We start from the raw sequence: 22,205 nt of genomic DNA, 5'->3' as shown, positions 1-22,205 counted from the left end.
AAGCCCTGGATGGGGGGCCAGGGGAGGCAGCAGCAGGCTAGAGCCTGAAGCCCCACTGCCGGAGCCTGGAGCCCTGCTGCCAGAGCCTTCCACCTCACCACCCCAAGGCTGAAGCCCAAAGCCTGAGCCCCACATACCCTGGGAAGGTGGGGAACTCACTGGGTGCCACAGGGGCCACATCTGAGAAACGCTGCCTTAAGTGACAGCTCAAAGTCCACTAGAGTTTTCAAACCTGATGCAGGGCTGGATGCAGGGAACATGCAGAGTGCAGCACAGCGCTCCCTAGCTCCATGCTGGTACACTGGGGTTAGCACCAATCCGAGGGGAGCACTCCTCCTCCTGAGTCACCCACATGTTTCCATGCTGCACCTCTGGCTCATTCTCCAGAGGTCTAGCCCAGAGCAAGCCTGCTTAGCTTGCAAACCAGCCAAGCGCACTGCACGAGATGGCGAGGCTAAAAGCATGTATAGCACCCACATGCAGCTCAGAGGCTGTTATCACAGCTAGGTGTTAAAGGAGAGGCATGCAAGGAGCTCTTGTAACTGCCTTCTGAGCAGGGCCCGGTGAGAGGCAGCATTACTGCAGGCCAGTTCCCAGGAGACAGGGCAAAGCTTCCCAGCCACAGCTGAGGTCAAACAGCCACGCCTAGGTGAGTGACAGTGTGGTGGAAAGGGGACAACCTGACAGCTCTGGAGATTGAAGCTGCGTAGCTCCGCTCACTCCCAGCAGCGTGTCTGAATCTGCTGGGCAGCGGTCACTTCAAGAGGCAAATGGCGCCTTCTGCCCCACCCCAAGGCCCAGAGCCACCCAGTCCCCCCGGAAGCTGCTTATGACCAGTTCAGAGACCCTCTTGGCACGAGGCCTCACACCAGACTGGAGCCAGAAGGCGGCCAGCCAGCCAGAGCCCCCTCAGAACACACTCACCCGAGTGATCGCTGAGGCCGAGGCCAGTTTCCTCCTCGTTTTCTTCACCTTCCGGAGATCCTCGTCTTCGTAAAACAAGTCCTTGTGGGGCGGGGGAGACAGCACATTCAGAGAAATAATACCCCCAGGCCCTGGGGGTATGGGAGCCTGGCCGCAATACCACAGCTAGCTCTCTTCACCAGGATCTCCCTCGTCCTTGGGGCGCAGCAGCCCAGCTCCAGGTAGGTACAGTTGCATGTAGGCTGAAGCCCAGTCATAGGTGACCACTTGGGGCAACCAGCCAAAGGATCAGTGGCCTGGAGTCCACAGTCCTCAGCTAGATCCCAAAGGGAGGCTGCTCTGCAGGGTGTCCGCCTCTCCCCTCCCTTCCCAAAGGGGGATGCTCACAGAGCCAGCTCCCAGCCTGGGTTGCTCAGCACCACCTCTGGCTCCCTTTGCAGGCTGGAAGGTGCAGGCTGGAAGTGGGAGCCACTTGGCATCCTTTTCCGAGCTCGCTGGGGGCACTCTTCTCTGCCTTGATTCAGCCACTGAAGTACGCAGGGCTGGGGAGGGTTAAAGGCAGAAACCGGGTGAAACCCCCCCGCTGAGGAGAGATCGGAACTGGAGGAAAGCCTAAACCCATGGAAAGAGGGGTTTGCAAATGGAGGCAGCCAGGCCCAGCCAGCCTATTGCTTGGTAATGCCTTGCAATGGAGTTCTGCCCTGAGCGCTCTGAGGGGCAGCAGACTGGGGAGGGGGGTGAGGGTTACCTGTCCATGTAGGGGATCGTCGCTGCCCTCCTGCTCCGAGGAGAAGCTCTCCTCCTCCTCTTCCGAGTAGTTGTCGATGTCGGGGGACCGATCTGGAAGACACAGCTGGGGTTAGGCTGGAAGTCCAGCTCGGGAGCATAGCGCTGTCAGCAGGATTCGCATAAGGTCCAGGACACCACACATCACAGTCTGGCAGGTGAGAGGGTGCTCTGCAGTGCAGACTGGTCCTCCAGCACGGTGCCATCCAGCCAAGGCCCTAGTCTCTGTATAGCCTGGCCTATGTTACAGATGGGATAGCAGGCAGCCGGCACTGGGCCTCTCCACCATCAGACAAGCACACCCCTTCTCTAGTGGAAAGTACCATAAGTAGCCACAGAGTGGTCAGGACTCGGTTTTAAGGGTGATCCAAAAGAGAAGCTTGCGTCCTTTTTTGGTCATGCATAATATAGAGGAGAGAGGCTTTAGCGGCTTGGCTTTCCATTAGAAATTCAGACCTCGTCTACCCTCGAAGGTTCTGTGGGTGACTGGAGAGCTAGGAGGGCTCCGGCACCATGGGACCCACTGAGGCAGGGCTGCTGGAGAAGGCCTTTGATGCAGACTCTTTCGAAAGCTGGGTTGTGCTGCCGTAGTGCTTGGATGCCCTGCTGTGCTGGGGGGTGGCAGAGACACCGAGGGGGCTAGGACCCAAAGGACTTACAGTCTCAACAGGCATGAGGCTGAAGGAAAGCTGGATTAGTGACCCGACTGGGGGGATGGGGAAACCAAGGCACCGAGGGAAGGGTCACATTTGAGTGGCTTAGATTCATAGACTGTAAGAGCAGAAGGGACCATTGTGGTAATCTAGTCTGAGCTCCTGCATAGTGCAGGGAAGCCCTGAGGCCTAGGCCAGCCGTCCACTGGATGAACAGCTGGTAGAAAATAAAGTCTGTTGAAGATTCAACCCCTCCCCCCTTCATTTAAGGGATGAGAAAGCTCCCAGGCAGCTTCTCTGGGGTCTCCAAACCTCAGGGAAGAGCCATTCCTGATACATCCAAGGTAAATGCAAACTAATGCTTTCCAACACCCTAAGGGAGCAAAAAAACTAGCACGTGCCCAGTCGATCCTCCTCCGCTCCTCTCCTTCAGTCGTGTCCAAAGACAGCATCCCCATGGCCCATAGCAGCCCACAGTCCTTCTGATTGCAGCCCTGCCTGCAGCCAATGACTGGAGAACAGTCGCCCTGTGCAGGGTGTGGAGAAGTGTGGAATATGGAGCCAGCCCAACATCTGAGATGAGCTGGCCGTGGACTCACTGATGAACTTGGGAACTGGGCGGATTACTGGGATGGAAACAGCTCCCAGCACTCCCTTTGGGACCATCTGGTATTTCCCATCATTTGACAGACAGTTGTTTGTATCTGGTTAGATTCTTTTGGGGATGGGGAGTCGTCCTTGGACACTATTAAAATAAAATAATTGCTTAAATTCCCACTCAAGGATAAAGATCAGCTGGTGCAGGAGTTTGAGAGAGAGAGAGGGGATTTCATGGCTCACAATATTTACATTCCTGATTCCTCATGGAATCTAGCAGAGTGGAACCACCTCTCCCTTTACAGCAAGAAGCCTGGACCCCTCTTTAGTGCCTTTCATTGGAGGCTCTCAAAGCACTTTATAAGCATTAACACACACACACAGACTTCCTAGAAGATAGGGTCAAGGGGCATGGCGCACACACCATATACACACTGGAGGGATGTCTCCACTAATATGCTCAGCAGCTAAATAGTTAACCATATTGACATGTACATTGCCATCAGTATGCTTCAGAGTTAACATCCTGTTGAGATAAATGAAGTTCCATTTGACAATGCTTGTTTCAGGCTGCCTGCAGACTCAGGCAGACACTACTACATCCCTCACATGTGGAGGGTTTACTTAGCAACCATAAGAGCTCCACAGGTTTGTTTTTAATGAAAGCTAGATAAAGAAGTACAATTCTGTGGCAAGGACTAGATTCTGCCACCACAGAGGAACTTAGGCTCTGTCTATGAGAGACCTGGACTGATTTCTATTTGCCTCAAGATGCCGGACAGGAAAGGGTGCAGATTTCCAGATCAACAGGTGCCCCCCTCCATCAGTGCCCAGCTGCCTGCCCTTGTCGGGTCACGGAGTTGCTGGTAATAAACCCAAATATTAAAATAAATCCAACACAGAGCCTGCATCTCCATCGGTTTCCATGGCAACCAGATTTACTGCCTAGGCAGCCATCCGCGACAGTATCATAAACGGAAGGATTCCAAGACGCAGGGCTAAATATAGCCGTGTTGGAAGGAATTAGCCTCCACTGTCCAAACAAGATCTGATGCGAATGGACGTGGTGGAACTGGGCCCTGAGCAGGGTTTTGCCTTCACTTCTGCAGATTAAACACATTAAAACCCTAGACCAAATCGCCCTACAGGTAACCAAGAAGGGGCTGATACCCAGCCGGCTGCTGCTCGCACCTGGGCTGTGTCACAGAAGTACCAGAAACACATGTAGCTACGCAGGGATAGAATGTAGCTGAAGAGGCTCCAAGTGCTTTCTAAGACACTGCCTCCAACCATGCATACAAAAGACTAGCAGAGCTGTACAATGCAGAACGGAACCAGCAGGCATGTGGCTTTTACAGCTGTAGGTTTCAGGGACCAGGAAAAATCTGTTCTGCTTCTGAGACTTTAGTCAAGCTGAGTCTCTGGAGAAAAGTGTTTTTGCCACAGTGTGGAAATGCAGCTCCCTCTGGGGAGGAATGTGTAGCCACACTCTACAACAGCTCAGGACAGGAAGGGAAGAACTTTCAGTCCCAGGGAAAAGGCAGAGCCGGGAGGGAATTTAGGGAGGAGGAACATAATTCCCCGTGGTGGAGTTTGGCCAGGACACTGGCTCCAACACCCCAGTTCTAGCAAACCGCAAGTGACTCACTCAGGAACTTTAATGACCAAGTCAGGACACCGGTTCCATTTCATCTGAAGGAGGCACCACCACCAGCACAGCGTCCCCTGCCAGGGAGCCACCCACCTCTCTCCCAGCAGGGAGGGAGGGGGGCACATGCCCAATGGAGAGGATTGAAAACACCTGCAGCTCACTGTGCCAACTGAGAATTAGCAAGCTGTGCACCTGCCTAGTGATGCTGGATCCAGGGCAGCCAATGAGCTTCCCACTCTGGATACCCCACGCCCAAGCCCCCCTCATCCCAAACTAGTCCCCTCCTTACCGGACAGTTTCGACTTGAGCCCTTCGTGGTCGATTGGCTGGCTGGACAGAGAGTAGATTTTAATCTCAGCAACGGGCACAGATACGTCCTTCACGTTACTGTGGAGTCCAAGCACCAGAGCTCCTTCGCTGGGGTGCTGCATGACCTGGGCAGGAGAGACACCACGCGACATGTACTCCCAGCGGGCCCCATGGGAGGCTGCTGAGAATACCGAGCCAGTCACCCCCACTGAGACAATGGCCCCGTGTGGGCCACGCAAGGAGGACCCAAGCTGACACAGGACTGAGACAGCTCTGCTGGTCTAGGTGTCTCTGGCTAGGTCCCACCCCTGAGCCCAGCCTAGGCACACAGCACTCTGCCTCTGTCTGAGCTGAAGAGGGAAGAGGTTACATTTAATCACGTCTTCCCCATGACCGTGCCTGGTGCCTCCCTCCTCCTCCTTACCTCAGCCATGTTGATAAGCCCAACAGCCAGAGTCTTGTAGCCCAGGATGGTCCGGTTTTTGTATCTCTTCCTTCTCTGCAGCATGATCTGCAGTTTGTTGGCATCTCGCTTCAGGAAGTGGGGATACTGCAAGGGCAAGTGACAGTCAAGAGAGCAGCAACGACAGGGGGCCGCACGAGAGCCCGGTATGTTTGGGGTTCCATGTGGCCCAGTGTGAAGGTGTGGGGAGCAGAGATCCCCTCATCCCGTCCCTCCTCCATGGACAGCACTGGGCAGCAAAGCCTAACGTATCTTTCTGCCAGGCACCAAATAGCAGCTCCCACCCTAGGCACAGTGCTTGGTCTGATCAGTAAAGGCAAGTGGCCAGGCTACATAGGCTGGTGCTTGGAGCTGGTATGACAAAGCCATGGAAGTGGGATCAAAGATCCCGTCCACACCTGTTTGGTGATAAGCCCCCAGTAGGATCCAGCTTGCAACGTGAGCAGCAGCCAAGGCTCAACAAGACCATACGGTGCACGCATTTACAATTCTCAGAGCTCCTAATTGCCCATCCTGGGAAGCAGGGATTTATGCAGCACAGCGGACAGTCAGGCACAGAGGGTGAGCTGTTCTGTCCAGGGGCAGGGTGGCTGCAGCTCCACTGGCAGGAGAAAGAGGATGGGAAAATCTCATGCCACTACCTGCATGAGTAACGTGAGCAGAAACAACCCGTGCTAGGTTTGCAGACAGTAACTAGCACTGCACAGGGAGACCAAGCACAGACAGGAGGAATAACGTTCTGCCTCCTGTCATGTCTTCCTCCAGGAATCCAAGTGCTTTGCAAATTTTAAGCCTCCTCTCTCTTTGGGAGGCAGGTAAGTTATTCCCATCTTACACGTGGCAAAATGGCAACACTGAAAGATGACATTTTCAAAAGCACCAAAGTGATTAAGGAGCCTAAATCGAACGAAGTCAGATTTGGGCTCCTAAATCACTGTTGAAAATGGGTCTTTAGAGTTTCATTTTTAGAAGTGCCAGTGATTTTACCCTTTAGCCAAGGACAAACTCAGAGAATAGCAGAGCTGGGACTAAAACCCAGGACTGCTGGATTTCAGTTCCTGCTCTGCCCCTTAGCTCACACTCCTACCCAAAACCCAAGAACAGAACCCAGGAGTCCTGCCTGACAGTTCCCTGCCTTCCCACGCCTCCCACTGGTTATGCCTTCCTTCCTGAAAGAAACCAAGTTAATTTCAAGAAGTGTCTGGAAGCCAGCTGTTGAAAGAGGCAGTGTTCTGGCTGGCCATTCTGAGCATACCGCAGCTTCCAAAAGCTGCTACATCAGAGACGCTTTAAGGAAGGGATCAGACAGGTCATGAACACCTTGAAATAATCCAGGATGACAAATGTGCTATGCTCAATGTCTGAGCACACCACACAGCTCCAGGACACACAGCCCAGGGCAGTACTTTACATTCACTGGCAAATGAGGTGTGGCAAAAGCTTCATTGCCATTTTGAGTCTGTATTTAGAAAAACAAAGGGAAGATACAGCGTCCCTCATGAGAAATAACAAGGCTCTCTGTATGCACTCTCTTGGGTGAGTGCAGGGAAGAAAAAGGACATTCAGAACTACTCCAAGGACCTGTCCCAGGCCAGGACTGCCTGCAAACACTTCCAATTACTAAAAGAAATGGAAACTGCCAAAGGATGTCACTGCAACAGTTTAATGAATCAATTCTTATTACTGGCCACGGTGCATTTTCCTCAGGATTAAAATCATTTGGAAATCCTTTTATGCTGTATTATAAGCAACACTTGGGTGTATTCAAAGAGGGCCAAAAACTGAGGATGTGGGGGAAGCTAGTCTGCTTTGTGCATGTCACTCAGCTTAGGAAGTTATAGCAGGCTAGTCAGTTTCACTCTGCGATCATATACCTGGCTCATATACTCTAGGGATGCTGGTCAATTCCCAGTGCCATAACAAGGACGAGGCGAGTGAGGCACTTGCCTCAGGTGCACAAAGGGGAGGGGCGCAAGGGGCTCACCTCCGCTCCACCTTCTCCTCCTCCCCTGAACGCTCCGCCCCAGAGCGCAACCGGCGGCGCGCTCAGGCCCAGGGAGGTGGAGGCGGAGCGGGAAGCACAGGGTTGGCTCTAACTTTTTTGCTGCTGCCTCAAGCAAAAAAAAAAAAAAGCAAGGGGAGGGGCAGCACTGCCGCGGTGCGGCTGGAGGTGCGTGGTGCGGGGGGGGGGGCATGGTCGGAGGAGCGAGGTGCGGGGGGGCGCAGCATGGCTGCAGCGCACCCAGAGGAGCCAAGGGGTGGGCATGGCCGGAGGAGCCAAGGGGGTGCAGCGAGGCCAGAGGAGCGAGGGGGGGCGCAGCATGGCCGCAGTGTGGCCGGAGGAGCCAAGGGGGGTGGCGGCGCAGCTGGAGGAGCCAAGGGAGGGCACGGCTGGAGGAGCATTTGGGGCACAGCATGGCTGCGGTGCGCCCGGAGGAGCCAAGGGGGGGGAGTGGCCAGAGGAGCCAAGGGGGGGGCAGCGCAGCTGGAGGAGCGGGGGCGGGCGGGCACAATTCTGTATTCTTGCCTTGGGCGCAAAAATAGCTAGTTACAGCTCTGTCGATTCCCCACATGAAAGGGGAAGGGTCACATCTCAAAAAAGATACAAAGCGTATCAGGAAAACACAAGAGTCCCATGGTACAAGGCTGACATTTGGGGCCTGCTTCTCTGCTGCCAAGATCTTACAAAGGTGGAGGGAGTTGTCAAAGGGGTCAAGCAGCAGGGACGAAACATGGCAAGCTGCGTGGAGAGCAAAGTTGTAAGCCATTTTTGGCATTGATACCTCACTCAATCTAGGTACTTGTACGGTCCCAGCACTGGAGCATCTGAACCCTCTATCATTAATGGCATGGCAGGGTTGCCTACAATACCACAGGAATGGACTCAACGACCCAGGAAGTCCAGTCCCATCCTGCCCGTTCCTAAGAAAGCTCCCATTTTACAGATGGGGAAACTAAGGTATAGAGACAGTAAAGGACATGCCCAAGGTCACACCAGGAATATAATTTCGGTCTCCTGCCCAACTGTTAGACTGGCAGAGGGCAGGCAGGGGGAACGTCAAACAGGAGATGATGGAATTGTCATTGCTTGGAGCTTTCAAGGAAACCTGGTGTTATTAAGTGCAACTGTGCCTGTTCAGCTTGCCACTTCCAAGAGCTTTGTAGCCCTGTGGGCATTAGAGACTCTGGAAGGCCCCTCTAGCCAAAGTTTCTCTCTAAAAACCAATGCAGCCTATGTCTACACCACCGCAGTAAGTCGCCCTACACTATGCAACTCCAGCTATGTGAATAACGTACCTTAGGTCGAGTGACCACGGGGTCAATGGAAGAAACTCTCCCGTTGACTTACCTTACTCTTCTCGTTGGGGTTAGAGTACAGGGGCCAACTGGAGAGCGATCTGCAGTCGATCTGGCGGGTCTTTACTAGACCCGCTAAATCGACTGCCGATGGATCGATCTCAGAGCGTGGATCCCAGATCCCCGCTGTAGTGTAGACCTGCCCTCAGGTATATTGGAAGAGACATAACCTTAAGCTGGTGCCACACGGGAGTTCCCACCTGTCAAGGAAAAGACCTCTCCAGTTCAGTGCCCCGCACGGCTGCACACGCTCACCTGTAGCGAGAAGGTCAGCTGAAGCTCTGTTTCTACAAGTCCGCTGACCGGCAGGACAATCTCATTGGATCTCAGGATTCTCTTTGAGCCCTGCAACCAATACAGAGTGGACAGTGTTACATGTTCACCTGCGTTCGGGATCAGGGCAGGCAGAGAGTAGTGCCCAAATCAGCACCAGCAGGGCAACCTTGCCCAGCAGTGTCCCCATCAACCTGAGCCAACCCCACCCTGGAGGGCCCAACTACAGGGAGAGAAGGTATTGCAGCCTCCTGCTCATGGTGATCCTTAGCCACAGCTGTGAAGGGGGCTTGGGGATGAGGACAGGATTGAAATCCACCCTTCATCTTCTGTCCCAGAGGCCAGCTCTCCAACGCACTGCCTGGCAGATCTCCAAAGGAAGCGCCAACACCACACATGCATGCGCCCTGTGAGAAGCAGGAATTCACCTGCTGCTGTTTCACTTTCAGCACCACTTTAAATCCTCCACCCCCTCAATCCCACCCCACCCCTGTTACCAAGCTCTGGATCCAGCAGCAGGCAGAGAGCTCCTGGAGACAGACCCAGACAAAAGACGTGCTCATGCTGTGGGAATAACATTGGCATTTTCCAAATGCCTGTCATCCGAGATCTCCTAGCACTTTCCCAGCCCCTCTGCCCCCACAGCATCTGGGCACCACAACAATCTTTAATGGAAGCTAGGGAAGGATTATCTCTGCTGCCCAAATGGGGAACTGAGGCACAGAGGCCCAAGGTCACACACACAGTCTGTCGGAGCAGGGAATTGAGTCCAGGTCTCCCAGTCACACACTACAGTGGCAGAGCCAGGAATAATACCCAGTATCTCCTGCTCTAGCCACTCCTCCCAGAGCACACAGACCCACTGGGTGGCAGAGCCTCGCCTTTAAAGCCCCTGGCATGTTGTTACTATGCCCACAGGAATCCCGACTCCAACTGCTCCCTGCTCTTACCACAGACAGTGGAAGACTATGGATACATGTGGCATGTCCCCCTCTGGGAGCTGATCCACACAGCAAAATAGACTCTTATCCCTAGCAGAGAAAGACCGCACGAGAGCCAATGGCTGAAAGCTGAAGCCAGAAAAATTCAAACTGAAACAAGGCACCAAGATTTAACAGTGTGGGTGATTAACCATTGGCACAAACTGCCAAGGGAATGGGGGGCGGAAGGAGGGATTCCCCATCTCTCAGTGTCTCCAAATTCAGCCTGGCTGTATTTCATCAAACACACACATCGGAGCTGAGTGCAGGGGGGACGGGTTCTCTGGCCTGGGCCATCCAGGAGGTCAGACCAGATGATTAGGGCCATACCAAATTCATAGCCACGAAAAATGTGCCACGGACCATGAAATCTGGTCTCCCCCCGTGAAATCTGGTCTTTTGTGTGCTTTTACCCTATACTATACAGATTCCACAGGGGAGATCAGCGTTTCTCAAATTGGGGGTCCTGACATAAAAGGGAATTGCAAGGGGTTGGCAAGGTTATTTTAGGGGGAGTTGCCACCCTTACTGCCTTCAGAGCTGGGCGGCAGGAGAGTGGTGGCTGTTGGCTGGGCGCCCAGCTCTGAAGGCAGCGCCCTGCCAGGGTGGCAATGCTGTACCATGCCACCCTTACTTCTGCGCTGCTCCTGATGGCAGCGCTGCCTTCAGAGCCGGGCTTCTGGCCAGCAGCCGCCACTCTCCAGCTGCCCAGCTCTGAAGGCAGCGCCACCGCCTGCAGCAGCGCAGAAGTAAGGGTAGCAGTACCGCAAGCCTCCCTACAATAACCTTGTGACCACCCGCCACAACTCCTTTTTGGGTCAGGACCCCTACAATTACAACACCGTGAAATTTCACATTTAAATAGATGAAATCATGAAATTTACCAATTTTTAAAATCCTATGACCGTGAAATTGACCAAAATGGACTGCGAATTTGGTAGGACCCTATAGATGATCTAATGGGCCCTTCCGGCCTTTCCATTGCTGAATCCCTTATCAGCTTATATGGTTACAGCTTTAGTGTTAGAGGCCTGTGCTTTTGTTGCGGAGGGTTACAGGATCTATCCCCGCTGATGACCTGTAGTGGGAGTCAGGCCAATGCTGCCTAAAATGAGCAACAATAGGAGCTCCCAGACTCATTGGACCCACGGCCCGTCTAGCTCAGAACCCCACCTCTGAGAGTGGCCAGCACCAGGTGCTGCAAAGACAAACCCTGCAGCAGGCAGGCAGTGCCAGCCAAATCTGAGATAGTGCTTGTGAGCTTAGCAGAGGGGCCCTTAGGTGAGGCCCTCCAAGTGCTGTCTAGATGTTCAAGGCCTCGCTCATCAAAGAAAATCCTGAGCGGAGACCCGCCATGCACCTCGCATCTCACCAGGCACCTGCACATTTGGCAGCCTTGTCACACCTCAGCTGACACCCTTAGACTGAGAAGAAGGTGCACTGAGTTGCAAACCAGGAGACCATGAGTTTGAGGCTTCCCTCTTCCATGGACTGCTGTTAATATTTCTGCAAGCTGCCTATGCTGCTATCTGGGAAAGAGAAGCCAGGTCTCTAATAGGACAGACCCAGATCTTGTCCCCCTGAGCCACATGGCTTTTCAGAGCGAATATGCCAGGTGTGGACTCTTGGCTTTGCTGTCAGGAACCACCGCTCAAGCCATCAGACCCCACACTACACCCAGAGCCAGGAATCCCCATCCCCACAGTGCTTCCTCACTGAGGGTAGGCAGGATTTGCATCAAATTCACACAAACATTTTCAAGCTGAGGTTTACGCTTATATGCTAATTAGCTCATTAAATATTTTGCTTGTGTGTCCCACAAGAGAATGGCCCCAGACTCGGCAGTGATGCAAGTGCCCCTGAGGTCAGAGTTCCTCTGAAAGTTCTTCACCGGCTCTCGAAGGCAGCGGTGTTGTGGGGGAAGTGCCACTCGGCCTCTGGCACTTGCAGTCAAATGCAGGCTACTTCGCTCCCTCCCCCGACCTGCTGCGTGCTGTGATCCACACTGCTAAATGGCTGCTGCGTGCTGCAGAGGTGGCTGCATCTCAGCAGGGACAGAGCGAGCTATATATAGTCCCTAAAACACTTTGAAATTCTTCTGCATGAAACCCTAATAAACTCAAGTTATTAACAACGAGGAACATGATAAGGAAACAGCAGGAAGCAGACAGCAATAAAAGGAAACGCTCTCTTGGTAACAGCTCTCCTTAGACTGGACGCGAAATACTGGTTTAAACCCCCCGAGCACTGGTTGGTAAGGACGTATGGCGAGGTGTGTGTGTGGGGGGGGTTGCTGTGACGTGGGATCATTTGTACAGTCTATGGAAACCCCGGAGGGGAAGGGTTAAAACCCCCAGCAGTCAAGTCAGTAATAAAAGCACATCATCTCAGCTGTAACTAATTCACACTGGGATAAATTTTTAATTAAATGCATAGGGCTCTCTGGAGCAGGTCATCCCCCCACTCCTGTGATTAGACAGATGAGCTCTTGGCCTGACATATTTGTTTCCCTCTTTGCCTTACACAGGAAATGTGGACTGAAGAGATCCCTGGTCCAAGGGGGGCCGCTGGAAAAGCCCCTGATGCAATGCTGGGTTGTCCCGTACTGCAGTGCTCTTTGGTGGGCCACTGCTGTCTCTAGGTCTCTCTCCAAATCACTGCTAGGCTGCCCGAGGAAAGACCAGTTCCTTTTTCATAGTCATACTAGTTACACCTGCTAGATTAGCCCCATCTGCTCCCAGCAGCGCAGCGTGGCTTCCACTTTGGTTATGGTTAGTAATCCTGTTTATTGCAGTAGTGCCCAAGGGCCAGCCAAGAATGGGGCACCACTGTGCTAGGTGCTGTACAGAGCAGCAAATGGTCCCTGCTGACAAGAGCTGACAATCTAAACAGACCAAACGCAGGGTGAAGGGATGTAACACACAAGCAGAGTGAACTATGTAATGGCAGTGAAGGGACACTGAAAAGGGAAGAACAGGGGAGAAGGGGCAGATGTGGAGTGGAGTAGAGGAGAAGATACTGTAAAGGAGGGAGAGAGTTGGAGCAAATCTCTAAGGCTTTGCCCCATCTCATGGGATGTTTCTTAGGAGAGACTATTCCCCAGCCCAGCAGATCTGACCATTAGGAAGCTTATTGCTCCTAGGAAGAGGCCACAGAACTGGGATCAGCAACTCCATTTCCAATCCTGGCTCTCCCCAGACTTTGTCCTGCCATCTCTGTGCGTCCATGGGAGGTGGGGGGATGGTATTCCTGGGGCAGGCTGTGAGAGTTAATGTTTGCAAAGAATTTGGAAGATGAAAAAACAGAAAAAAAAATGTATTTGCACTTACCTGAAAATTCCCTTTTACTGAGCAACAAGGTCCCCATATATCCATTACAATGGGTACTTCCATCTGCTTGCAGAACCAGGCCTGACAGTCACTGGCAGCAGGGGAATGCCCCACTACAGGAAGTCTCCTGCAGCCAAGAACTTTCACAGCCAGGATCATTCAGACTTAGTTTCCTAAATTACAGACTGTGATAAATATACTTTGAGGAAAAAGCTCAATTTCTCCTATTTCAGAGCATGGGAAATTTCAGTGACAACAAATCAAAATCCTTGGATGTCAATTTCCATCTCTAGCCTGGATGATTCATTTGTCTCCTGGGTGGGCTGGATCTGTGGCCCTTATTACTTGAAGAAAGGAACTTCTCAGGTAAGCAAGGATACATGTTCTTATACTTCTTCATGGCAAGACTATGATGGAGTTTCCAAGCACCAGATCTGCTGGTTTTTCAGAGCAGCGTGCCCCCAGAGTGGGAAGCAGGATCATTCTTTAAGTACAGACATCAAAAACATGGTAGATTATATCTCCTCCACCTTCCCCTGAGCACTAAGAGATGGAGAAGACTTCTCGCACTGGCTAAGATGCAGAAGTTGGCGAACTTACGGATTGATGACCATGTGGCTGTCCAGCCACTCTCAATACACGAGCCGGGCCGGTGCAACCACTAGGCGGACTAGGCGGCTGCCTAGGGTGCCAAGTGGTTAGGGGCGCCAAAAAGCAGTGCCCCCCAATTTTTTTTAAAACGGCAGAGCACAAGGCTGCTGCTGCTGCTCCCTGCAGCCCAGCTCCAGAGGGGCCACCCGCGGCGCAGCCAGTCCCTCTCCCTGGGGGAGCAGCCGGTGGCGGAGCGGGGAAGGGGAGGGTCTAGCACTAGCAGCTGCGCCTTCTTCCCCGCGCCGTGAGCCGAGCCGGCCTCTTTGTTGCCCCCGGGGCTCTCAGCAGCGGCGGTGGCAGCACGCTCAGGCGCGGGGGGGGGAAAGGGGGGCACTGGCTGCCTGTGCCGCCGCTGAGAGCCCCAGGGGCGGTGGGGAGCCCGGCTTGGCCCACGGAAGGCGCAGCTGCGTTCTGCTCTTCGGGCAGAGAAGCTGGGTGTCCACTCCGCCTGCAAGGTACCTAGCCGGCCCGCGGGGAGCCACACGGGCCCGCGGGGGGTGGGCAGCTGCAGTCCCTGGCCTGGGGAATGGTGTATGTGGGAGCAACCCAGACACCCCTCCCCCAGCCAGCACCACCCCCTCCAACACCCACTGACCAGTTACCTTCTCTCCTGTGCACCCGCTGTCCCAACAACCCACCTTGTCCTGCCACTTTTGCCTCTGGACAACCTCCACCCAGCAACCCCCCGAGCCAGCCATGGTAACCTTCACCCCTGCATCACCCTCGGGAACCCCCGTCCCCCCCGGCTGTCTGCCATCTCCCTCCTGTCCACTCCTCCCTTGTGCAAACCCCTCCCTGCCACCTTCACCCCCCTGCAACAACCCTGGGCACAGATACCCCCCCGCCTGCCAGCCCCTCTTGCTCACTTCTCCCTTGTGCCACTCCCTCCCTGCCATTGCACCCCCTGCAACGAGCCCTTTCTGCCTCTGTGCAATCTCTTCCGTCACTACACCCCTGCCCCCTCCACCTCTTGGCCACCTCCACCCCCAGCAACAATCCCATGCACCCACCTCTCTGCCACCTTCACCCCCTGGAAGAGCCCCCATACGACCCCCCTCTTTGCAGCCCCCCGTGCCCCCTGCACTTTGTGAACATCTGGGCCCCTGGGAGGGGAATTTGGCCATAGGAAGGTGGGGGCTGGACATCGGCGGGGGGGTGCAAGGTGGAAGTTTTGCCTAGGGAGCAAAATATCCTTGCACCAGCCCTGTACAGGAGACATCACTGCTCTGCCATCTGACCGTCTGTGCTCCTAGGGACTGGATTTGGATGCTTACCCGAAGGAGGACTATTTCTTCAATTTATGTAGGGAATGAAATGACTTCTCTACATTAAAAGAACAATCAGGATCTCATTAGAGAAAGCTCCCAACTTCAAACACCGAGAAGCCTTCTCTTTTGGACAGGAAGTATGACGACACCTCCACAGGGGTTCAGTCTGGGTAGTGCTGTCAGGAGCAGAGTAAGGATCCAAGGTCATGCTCTATGACCTTGCAGGTTGGAATAAAGCTGATGCTCTAAGGAAGCATTTAATATTGGGATTTGCACAGAACGTCCTTTTCTTGAACATATTGAGACCATTACACTGCAGAGACTTGACCTTTTTGCTTGGACACTCTGATACACTCGCAATAACGCCCTCAGGGAGGTTCTCAAGGTTACATTCCACCAGGTTAGCATGGCAGTTAAACCAGGGACTTTGCACCCAGCCAGCAGAATACATTCTGTTTGCTGAGCTCTCCTTCAGGGTGCCTGGGGGCAATTGGGGGGAGGGATAGCTCAGTGGTTTGGGCATTGGCCTGCTAAACCCAGGGTTGAGAGTTCAATCCTTGAGGGGGCCACTTAGGGATCCGGGGCAAAAATCAGTACTTGGTCCTGCTAGTGAAGGCGCAGGGGGCTGGACTCAATGACCTTTCAAAGTCTCTTCCAGTTCTAGGAGATAATAATAATTGGAGATATACCTATTATATCACTTCAGCCTGTATTCCTTTCAATCTGTCTGGTCATGGATGGGGGATTGGTCTTGCAATAGCAGACCTCCTCTGTGAGCTAAAGACAAGTGACGATCCAATACTCAGTTAATCAGGCCCGAGTGCCATTGGCTCTTCAGCCAGAAAGGCATAAAACAGTATCACTGCCTCTATCTCCTCACTAGTTTTTGTACTGCCCTGGGGAGCAATGCCATAGGCAGGAAAACAAAGCAGGGACCTCACCCAGTTTTGCACGATGTCATTCACCATCTTACATTCCGATACAGAGAGGCTGCAGGGCACTTTATTTACAGTTTCCAGATGCAAGGCATTTGATCACCAGCCCACCAAATTGGTTTACAACTAGAGATATTTCTGGGTGTAGGAGTTACTCTGCTAATCCGACTTCTGCCGCAGAAGTCTTGGTGTTCATCTCCCCCTGGGTGGGCAACATACATAGAGATAGCCAACGTTGCTCTGCCCAGGACAGGAGAGTTTCTCTCTGGGGAAGGGCTGATTGTGGTTTTTCCTAGTGTGTATAAAAACCTGATCAGACACGCTGACTGTCGCGACCAGAACAGGTCTGTTATCCATGGAAGCTCTGAGATCTCAATGAATCACTCTGGTCCAGCTGGTAGATGCGGTTCTCTCATTCTGGTTCTCATTCTCTGAACCAAATGAGGAAGATTCCTTAAAAAAAACTGATTCTCTGCATTCTCCAGTTGTGGAGGTGGGGGGTAGAATGTACAACTGGAGCTAGATCTCTGCCACTGGATGTGACAGGGCGAGATGTGGAGGGGATACCCAGAATTACTACATAGAAATCATAGAAAGCCAGGATCACTGAAGCATGCCTGTCTAGGAGATCACAATTCTGCATCGGCTCCAATAGGACTTGGATAATTTCTCTGGGACACCATTTGTTTTCCTTTATGGCCATCATCATCTTCAGAGAGGAGACCTCATACCTGCTAGTATTGGCCCCAAACTCTAGCCAATGATCGACTTTCCAGGCACCATGTGTCTGTGTCTGTCCTGGAGCCAAGCTACTCCAGGAACCATACCACTCATGTGTTTGCTTCAGCTTTCTCTCTGTACAGAACCCGATCAGAAACGTTGTCCAGGAAAAGATTAAGTGAATTTCCTTCTTCCCTAAAGCCAATATTACTGCTGCCATGATCCTGGAGAGGAACCCTGGGAGCATATGTCAGAGCAAAGGGAAAAGGCCACCATCCATCTGCAAAACATGAGAATTGTCTGGGGATGGGAAAATGGGAATGCTCTGAAGTCAAGCCTCCTTCAGGAACTTATTTAGTTATTTCAGACAGTGCCCTGCTCTGCTCATTTGGGGTTTCCCTCAGCAGAGCTCAGCAACAGGGAGGGGTCAGGGCTGCCACTAGGGAGACAGAGAAAACTGGAGGGGGTGCTGCAGCCGGTGACTCTCAGACTGCTCTGTCCCCAGCTGAAGCAGGCTGGCAAATCCACTGGAATGGCTCTGCAGACCGTAGCATGTAGAAGAATGCACCATATGTGCTTTTTAAAGGCCATCCTGAACAATTCCTCTTCCCTATTGGCATTTACAATCCCCGCCAGCAGCACTATGTGTCTCCCATTTCCTCCATTTGGTTTTTCTGACTTTCACAAAATCAAAGGGTTCTGTCCACGGATGCCTAGAACACTCCCTGGAATTTTGGAATCTATTGGATGTAGCATTCAAAAGCTATCGCAGTGCAGGCCAACAGAGAGGTGCCATTGAGTTGGGTGTAAGACATGGCTGGGCTTGGCCAATAAAGCTGCACATAGAGTTTATAGTTTGGCTTTGCACTCAAAGATTTCAGAGCACTTTGCAAAGCGGGGCAGTCAGGAGCCCCCTTGGCAGACGGGGAAGGTAAGGCACAAAAAGGTGACGTGCTGAAGGCCTCGAAGGACAGGATCTGAAGTGGGAACAGAACCCACATCCTCCAGTTCTTATAGCTGCAGGCTACCTTCAGGGTGTGAACCCAGCGCGAGTCAGAACAGTCCAAGCGGCACAAGCCTGGCAGGAGCCTAACCACAGCTATAGGAGGTGAGACTTTGCCCCACTTTCTCAGACTAGAACGTTAACTCTGGGCCCTAATGACAGCAACACCAACAACGTCAGAAGAGGGAAAGTTCGATTTTGAAGCTCTGGACAATATATTGTGAATGGATTCTTGTTTTGATGGCTCAAGTGTGCGGAGTGTAATGTGTGGTGGAAATCCTGAGGGTGCCCATCTCCCCCCTGTAATTAACCACCCAAGTGTCCTAGCTAAAGGGCTGCAGACATAGTGAGACTGCCTGAATTAAACCCCTGAGCTCCTGAAAGGAGGGGTTAATTTCTTCATGCCCTTTCAAACACAGAAAGCAGCTGCACTTATAAACCAAGAGTGATTCAGCCCTCAACCTCCTCTCCAAGTGCTGCAGGGAATCCCCACAGGGCATCACAGCCAGAGAGCTGGATCAGGCTGGCTCTCTCAGACAACGGGGGAGAGAGACAGCGGTAGGGAATGTGTGTCAAGCATGCCAATGATCTCCTGCAAAGCTGACAACCTGAACGGTAAGCAAGAGCAACAGCTTTTAGTGAGACTCATTACTGGGGAGTGGGAAGGAAGAGCTCCCGGGCATCACCTGATGTAGAGCTGCAGACATTGAAACTGGCAGAGAAAGATGCACGACGACAGCTCGGGTTATACATTTTATTGATGGTGCAGGGCTTACATAACGTTAGCAGATCAGTAAGCAGTGGATGGGCCGACATTCATTCCTCATGCACCTAATGCAAGAGGATTACCAGAAAGACCACAGCAAGTTACATCTGTAACAGCATTCACCTAACTGGAGCAGGGACAACACTGACCTCCTAGTGTTTCCCAACACCACCCCTGTCCCAGGCCTCCCTCTTGTCCAAGGGCTGGGTGCACAGAGAAAGTCTTGCTGCTGCTTTCCCCAGAACATCTCTCGGCTCCAGACTCTCTACTGCTAATGATCCCGCCCAGGTCCTCATCTTCTGGCTTGGCTGCTGTAACCTGCTTCCTTCTGGGCTCCCTGACACGCCCCGTGTCCCACTCCACCACCAGGAAAAGTGCAGCTGCTAAGATCACAAGCCTGATCTGACCCCGTCACTGGCTCCTCTTCCTCCACCACTACCTTTGACTCTGCAGAACACCGCCATCGCTCGCTTAGTCTCTCTTCTCACTCTGTTCCCTGCCTGCCTGTCCTCTCCACTCAACAGCCTGTCTGGTCACTTCCCCGCACCACACACACACCAGGTCTGCATAGGAGTCCTCACCCAGGCCATTCCTCTGCCCACTAGTCAAGTCCCTCCTAAGACCTGCCTCTTTCATGACACCTTAGAGAAAATTAATTGCTCTTTAAACATTCCGGTTTGATTTACATCCTTGCCCTGCTGCGCTGCTCCTCACTGTGTGAATAATGTCAACTCACCCCCACCCCTGGCTGCTTTGTTATCTCCCCCGCCACACACACACACACAGAGCCCACCTCACTGTAGCAGCCCCTTGTCAGCATTTTCCTGTTCTGGGGGAGGAGAGATTGCCTGGAGGGCAGACTGTTCTGGAGGGCAAGAACCTCGCATGTTAGAGATTTCCCCTAAATTATACCTATCTAGGTCTTACATAGAGCTCTTCATCTGTCAGTCACAGTGTGCTTTACACAGGTGGGCATAGTTAGCTTCATTTTCAGATAGGGAAACTGAGGCACCAGGTGGGGAAAAAGTCAGCAGGAGATCTGGGAATCCAGCAGTGACTATTTAGCTTGGAATGCCTCCCACCCTACTCCCATGTGCAACACACACCATCTTCAGGCTGCTGACTGGGCACACTGACCTGCAGCTTCACAGCGATCACCACCGAGTTTAGGTCCTTGTCCATCTCCTTCAACATGATAAGCTTCTTCAGGGTCAAGCTGAACAACCTGTCAGGAGAAGAGAAAGTGTCAGAAACAGGATGGAGCAGCTGGGAGATGCAGGATGATGCATTCCTGAAGCTAAACAGGGAATCGGGGGTTGTGACAGATGCAATCCACTCATGGGTTCCTATTCCATCGGGGCCAGGAGGCAGCTCTTCAGAGCTTTGCGCTTCTTTGGGTTACAAGCAGGTTGGAGTAGACACTCCCCAAGGCTGTCTACATGCCCTTGTGCATTTCTGTGGTGCAAATATTTTCCCAGCTATGTGCCTGGCCCGTCCAGCCTCCTGCAATACAAACAGTGCTCAGGGAAAGGGAAAGGAAGCTCATGTGGGAGTCAAGCAACACTGCACTGACCGGCTTTGAACTTGTGATCTTTGAAGGCAACTCAAACCTGTTCCATTCAGCCTGAGCCTCTGGCAGTTCTGGGCTTGATGTAGAAGTTACAGGGTGAGGTGCTATGGACTGTGATATGTAGGAGATCAGATTAGAAAAGAACAGGCCTTCTGGCCATAACATCTATGGACTGCACTAAATGCGCAGAAGGCACATAGGTCAACACACAGGTAAAGCCCCAATTATCCAGAGCCAGGTCTTGGGGGGCCATGCCAAACCTTTGGGTAATGCGGGTTTTGGCTACCAGTGATTTTCACTGGCTTGCACTGTCTGTGTGCTGTTGCGAGCAGAGGGTGGTAAAATGCAGGCCACACATTAAAGAATCTTTGAAAATAGATTTCAAAGGACACCCATTGTGAGAGACACTTTGTACTTTACCAACTGCCTGATCTGTCCCAGAGAAGTCGGGAGATCTCCTTTCACTGAGCAATCAGCTCCACACCCACATTACAGTGGGTCTGTAGCTTTGGGGGGAAACCTGACCTGTCAGTCACTGCCAGGAAGGGGTGCAGCCCAGGCCCCAAAGCCCCTCCTGCTCTGTGGAAGTTACCTGCTTGGCTGACTGACAGAATCCTCACAAAAAAACTTGAAAAACTTCCAGAAAAACTCAAGACAGCTACGTACTGCAGAGCTCAACAGAAACAGGCGCATTTCTCCACTGAGCCAAACCCTGCACCAGATCCTGTAGCAACATTCTGGGTCTGTGGACCTCACTATGCAGAGAAAGGAAACCGTCAGGTAGTTCAGATACACTCTCCTCCTTTCCCTCCTATTAAAGTCCTAAGATCCATTCCTGTGGGACTCTAATGGCAGTACGGACCCAGGGAGGGAGACTGCCTACGTACAGAGACTGAGTGGAGTTTTCATCTGCGCTGAAGTGACTTAGGAGCACAAGTCCCATTTCAAGAGCACATCACTTGGGTGCTCTGAAAATTCCATCCACTAACTCCATTCTCTGTACTGGAGGGACCAGAGATTGGAGCAAAGGGAAAAAACTCCTAGTAGCTCTCCCACTGGGATCCATGCAATTGTCCTCCAATGTGGCCACCACTGTCCCCAGGCTGTGAGCTCTGACATTAGCCACATAACCTTTCCACTAGGTAGACCCCAGAGAGACACATTAGCCATTTGAAAATGGCAGGCTAGGAGGCGCTCTCTCCTTTTGACTCTCGCTGGAGAAGGCTTTCCAATGGCAGGACAGCCTAGGGTCAATCTTGAGGGCTGGTTCAGGCCAAAGAACCAGTTTGGGAAACAGGCTATAGTGCTCACAGCCCCAGTGCACTTCTAGGGGCAGAGAGAGCAATGAAGACTCCAAACGTAGTGGAGGGGAGATAAACAGACACTTCCTTCGCTGTTCGAATGCACGTGCCACGAGAGCAGTAGGGACCAGGTCCAGGTGCCAGGGGGCTGAGATGGACTGACACTGCCAGAGATGCTACTTTCTGTGCTAAGGATAGTGAATAACCGCAGGGATCTTTCGGCCCAGGACAGGTACAGCTGCACCTCCCTCTGGAGGCAGGAAAGCCTCCTTCCCAGCTGTCCAATTAGCACATGGTAAATGGAACTCTGCATTCCACAATGCCTGTTGCTCATGGAGGGAAAGCTGGGCCTTGGGCTCCAGCCACCTCTACCCTGCCTCCTCTCCAAGGACAAAGACCCAGGACTGGGCACCCCCCTCAGATGGACTCTACAACCTTTGGGGGCACCAGCGAGTGCTCTCCAGCTTGCATATGAAAAGGCCAGCTGAGAGTGCATCGTTCCTCAGCCACCAGAGAGGCGGCTAAGGCGCCTCCTGCCAGGGAGCGCTGGAAGTGCTGATCTCGGGGCAGTGCCATTAGTCAGACGGGCACCACCCCTGGTTGCTCCCAGGAGCAGAACTGTGCATGTGCCTGGCAGACTCTTCTGATCAGGACATAGCAGTAACTCCT

At 52.8% G+C, this 22,205-nt stretch overlaps 1 protein-coding gene across 2 annotated transcripts in view; it reads right to left on the bottom strand.

The window, feature by feature from the left end:
* Positions 1-22,205, bottom strand: part of PACS1 (phosphofurin acidic cluster sorting protein 1) — a 107,968-nt gene that overhangs the window by 31,173 nt on the left and 54,590 nt on the right. For both annotated transcript variants that reach the window (XM_039547811.1, XM_039547813.1), the window contains exons 2-7: positions 19,803-19,890; positions 8,996-9,085; positions 5,345-5,470; positions 4,901-5,045; positions 1,673-1,764; positions 925-1,005 (exon numbers count right to left, since the gene is read on the bottom strand). In XM_039547811.1, the coding sequence (XP_039403745.1) occupies positions 925-1,005; positions 1,673-1,764; positions 4,901-5,045; positions 5,345-5,470; positions 8,996-9,085; positions 19,803-19,890 (622 nt within the window). The remainder of the gene's footprint in view (positions 1-924; positions 1,006-1,672; positions 1,765-4,900; positions 5,046-5,344; positions 5,471-8,995; positions 9,086-19,802; positions 19,891-22,205) is intronic.

This window comes from Mauremys reevesii, linkage group 7, assembly GCF_016161935.1.
Source record: "Mauremys reevesii isolate NIE-2019 linkage group 7, ASM1616193v1, whole genome shotgun sequence".
Lineage (NCBI taxonomy): Eukaryota > Metazoa > Chordata > Testudines > Geoemydidae > Mauremys > Mauremys reevesii.
The sequence above is the reverse complement of the archived record's forward strand: the minus strand, read 5'-3'. Positions and strand labels throughout refer to the sequence as shown.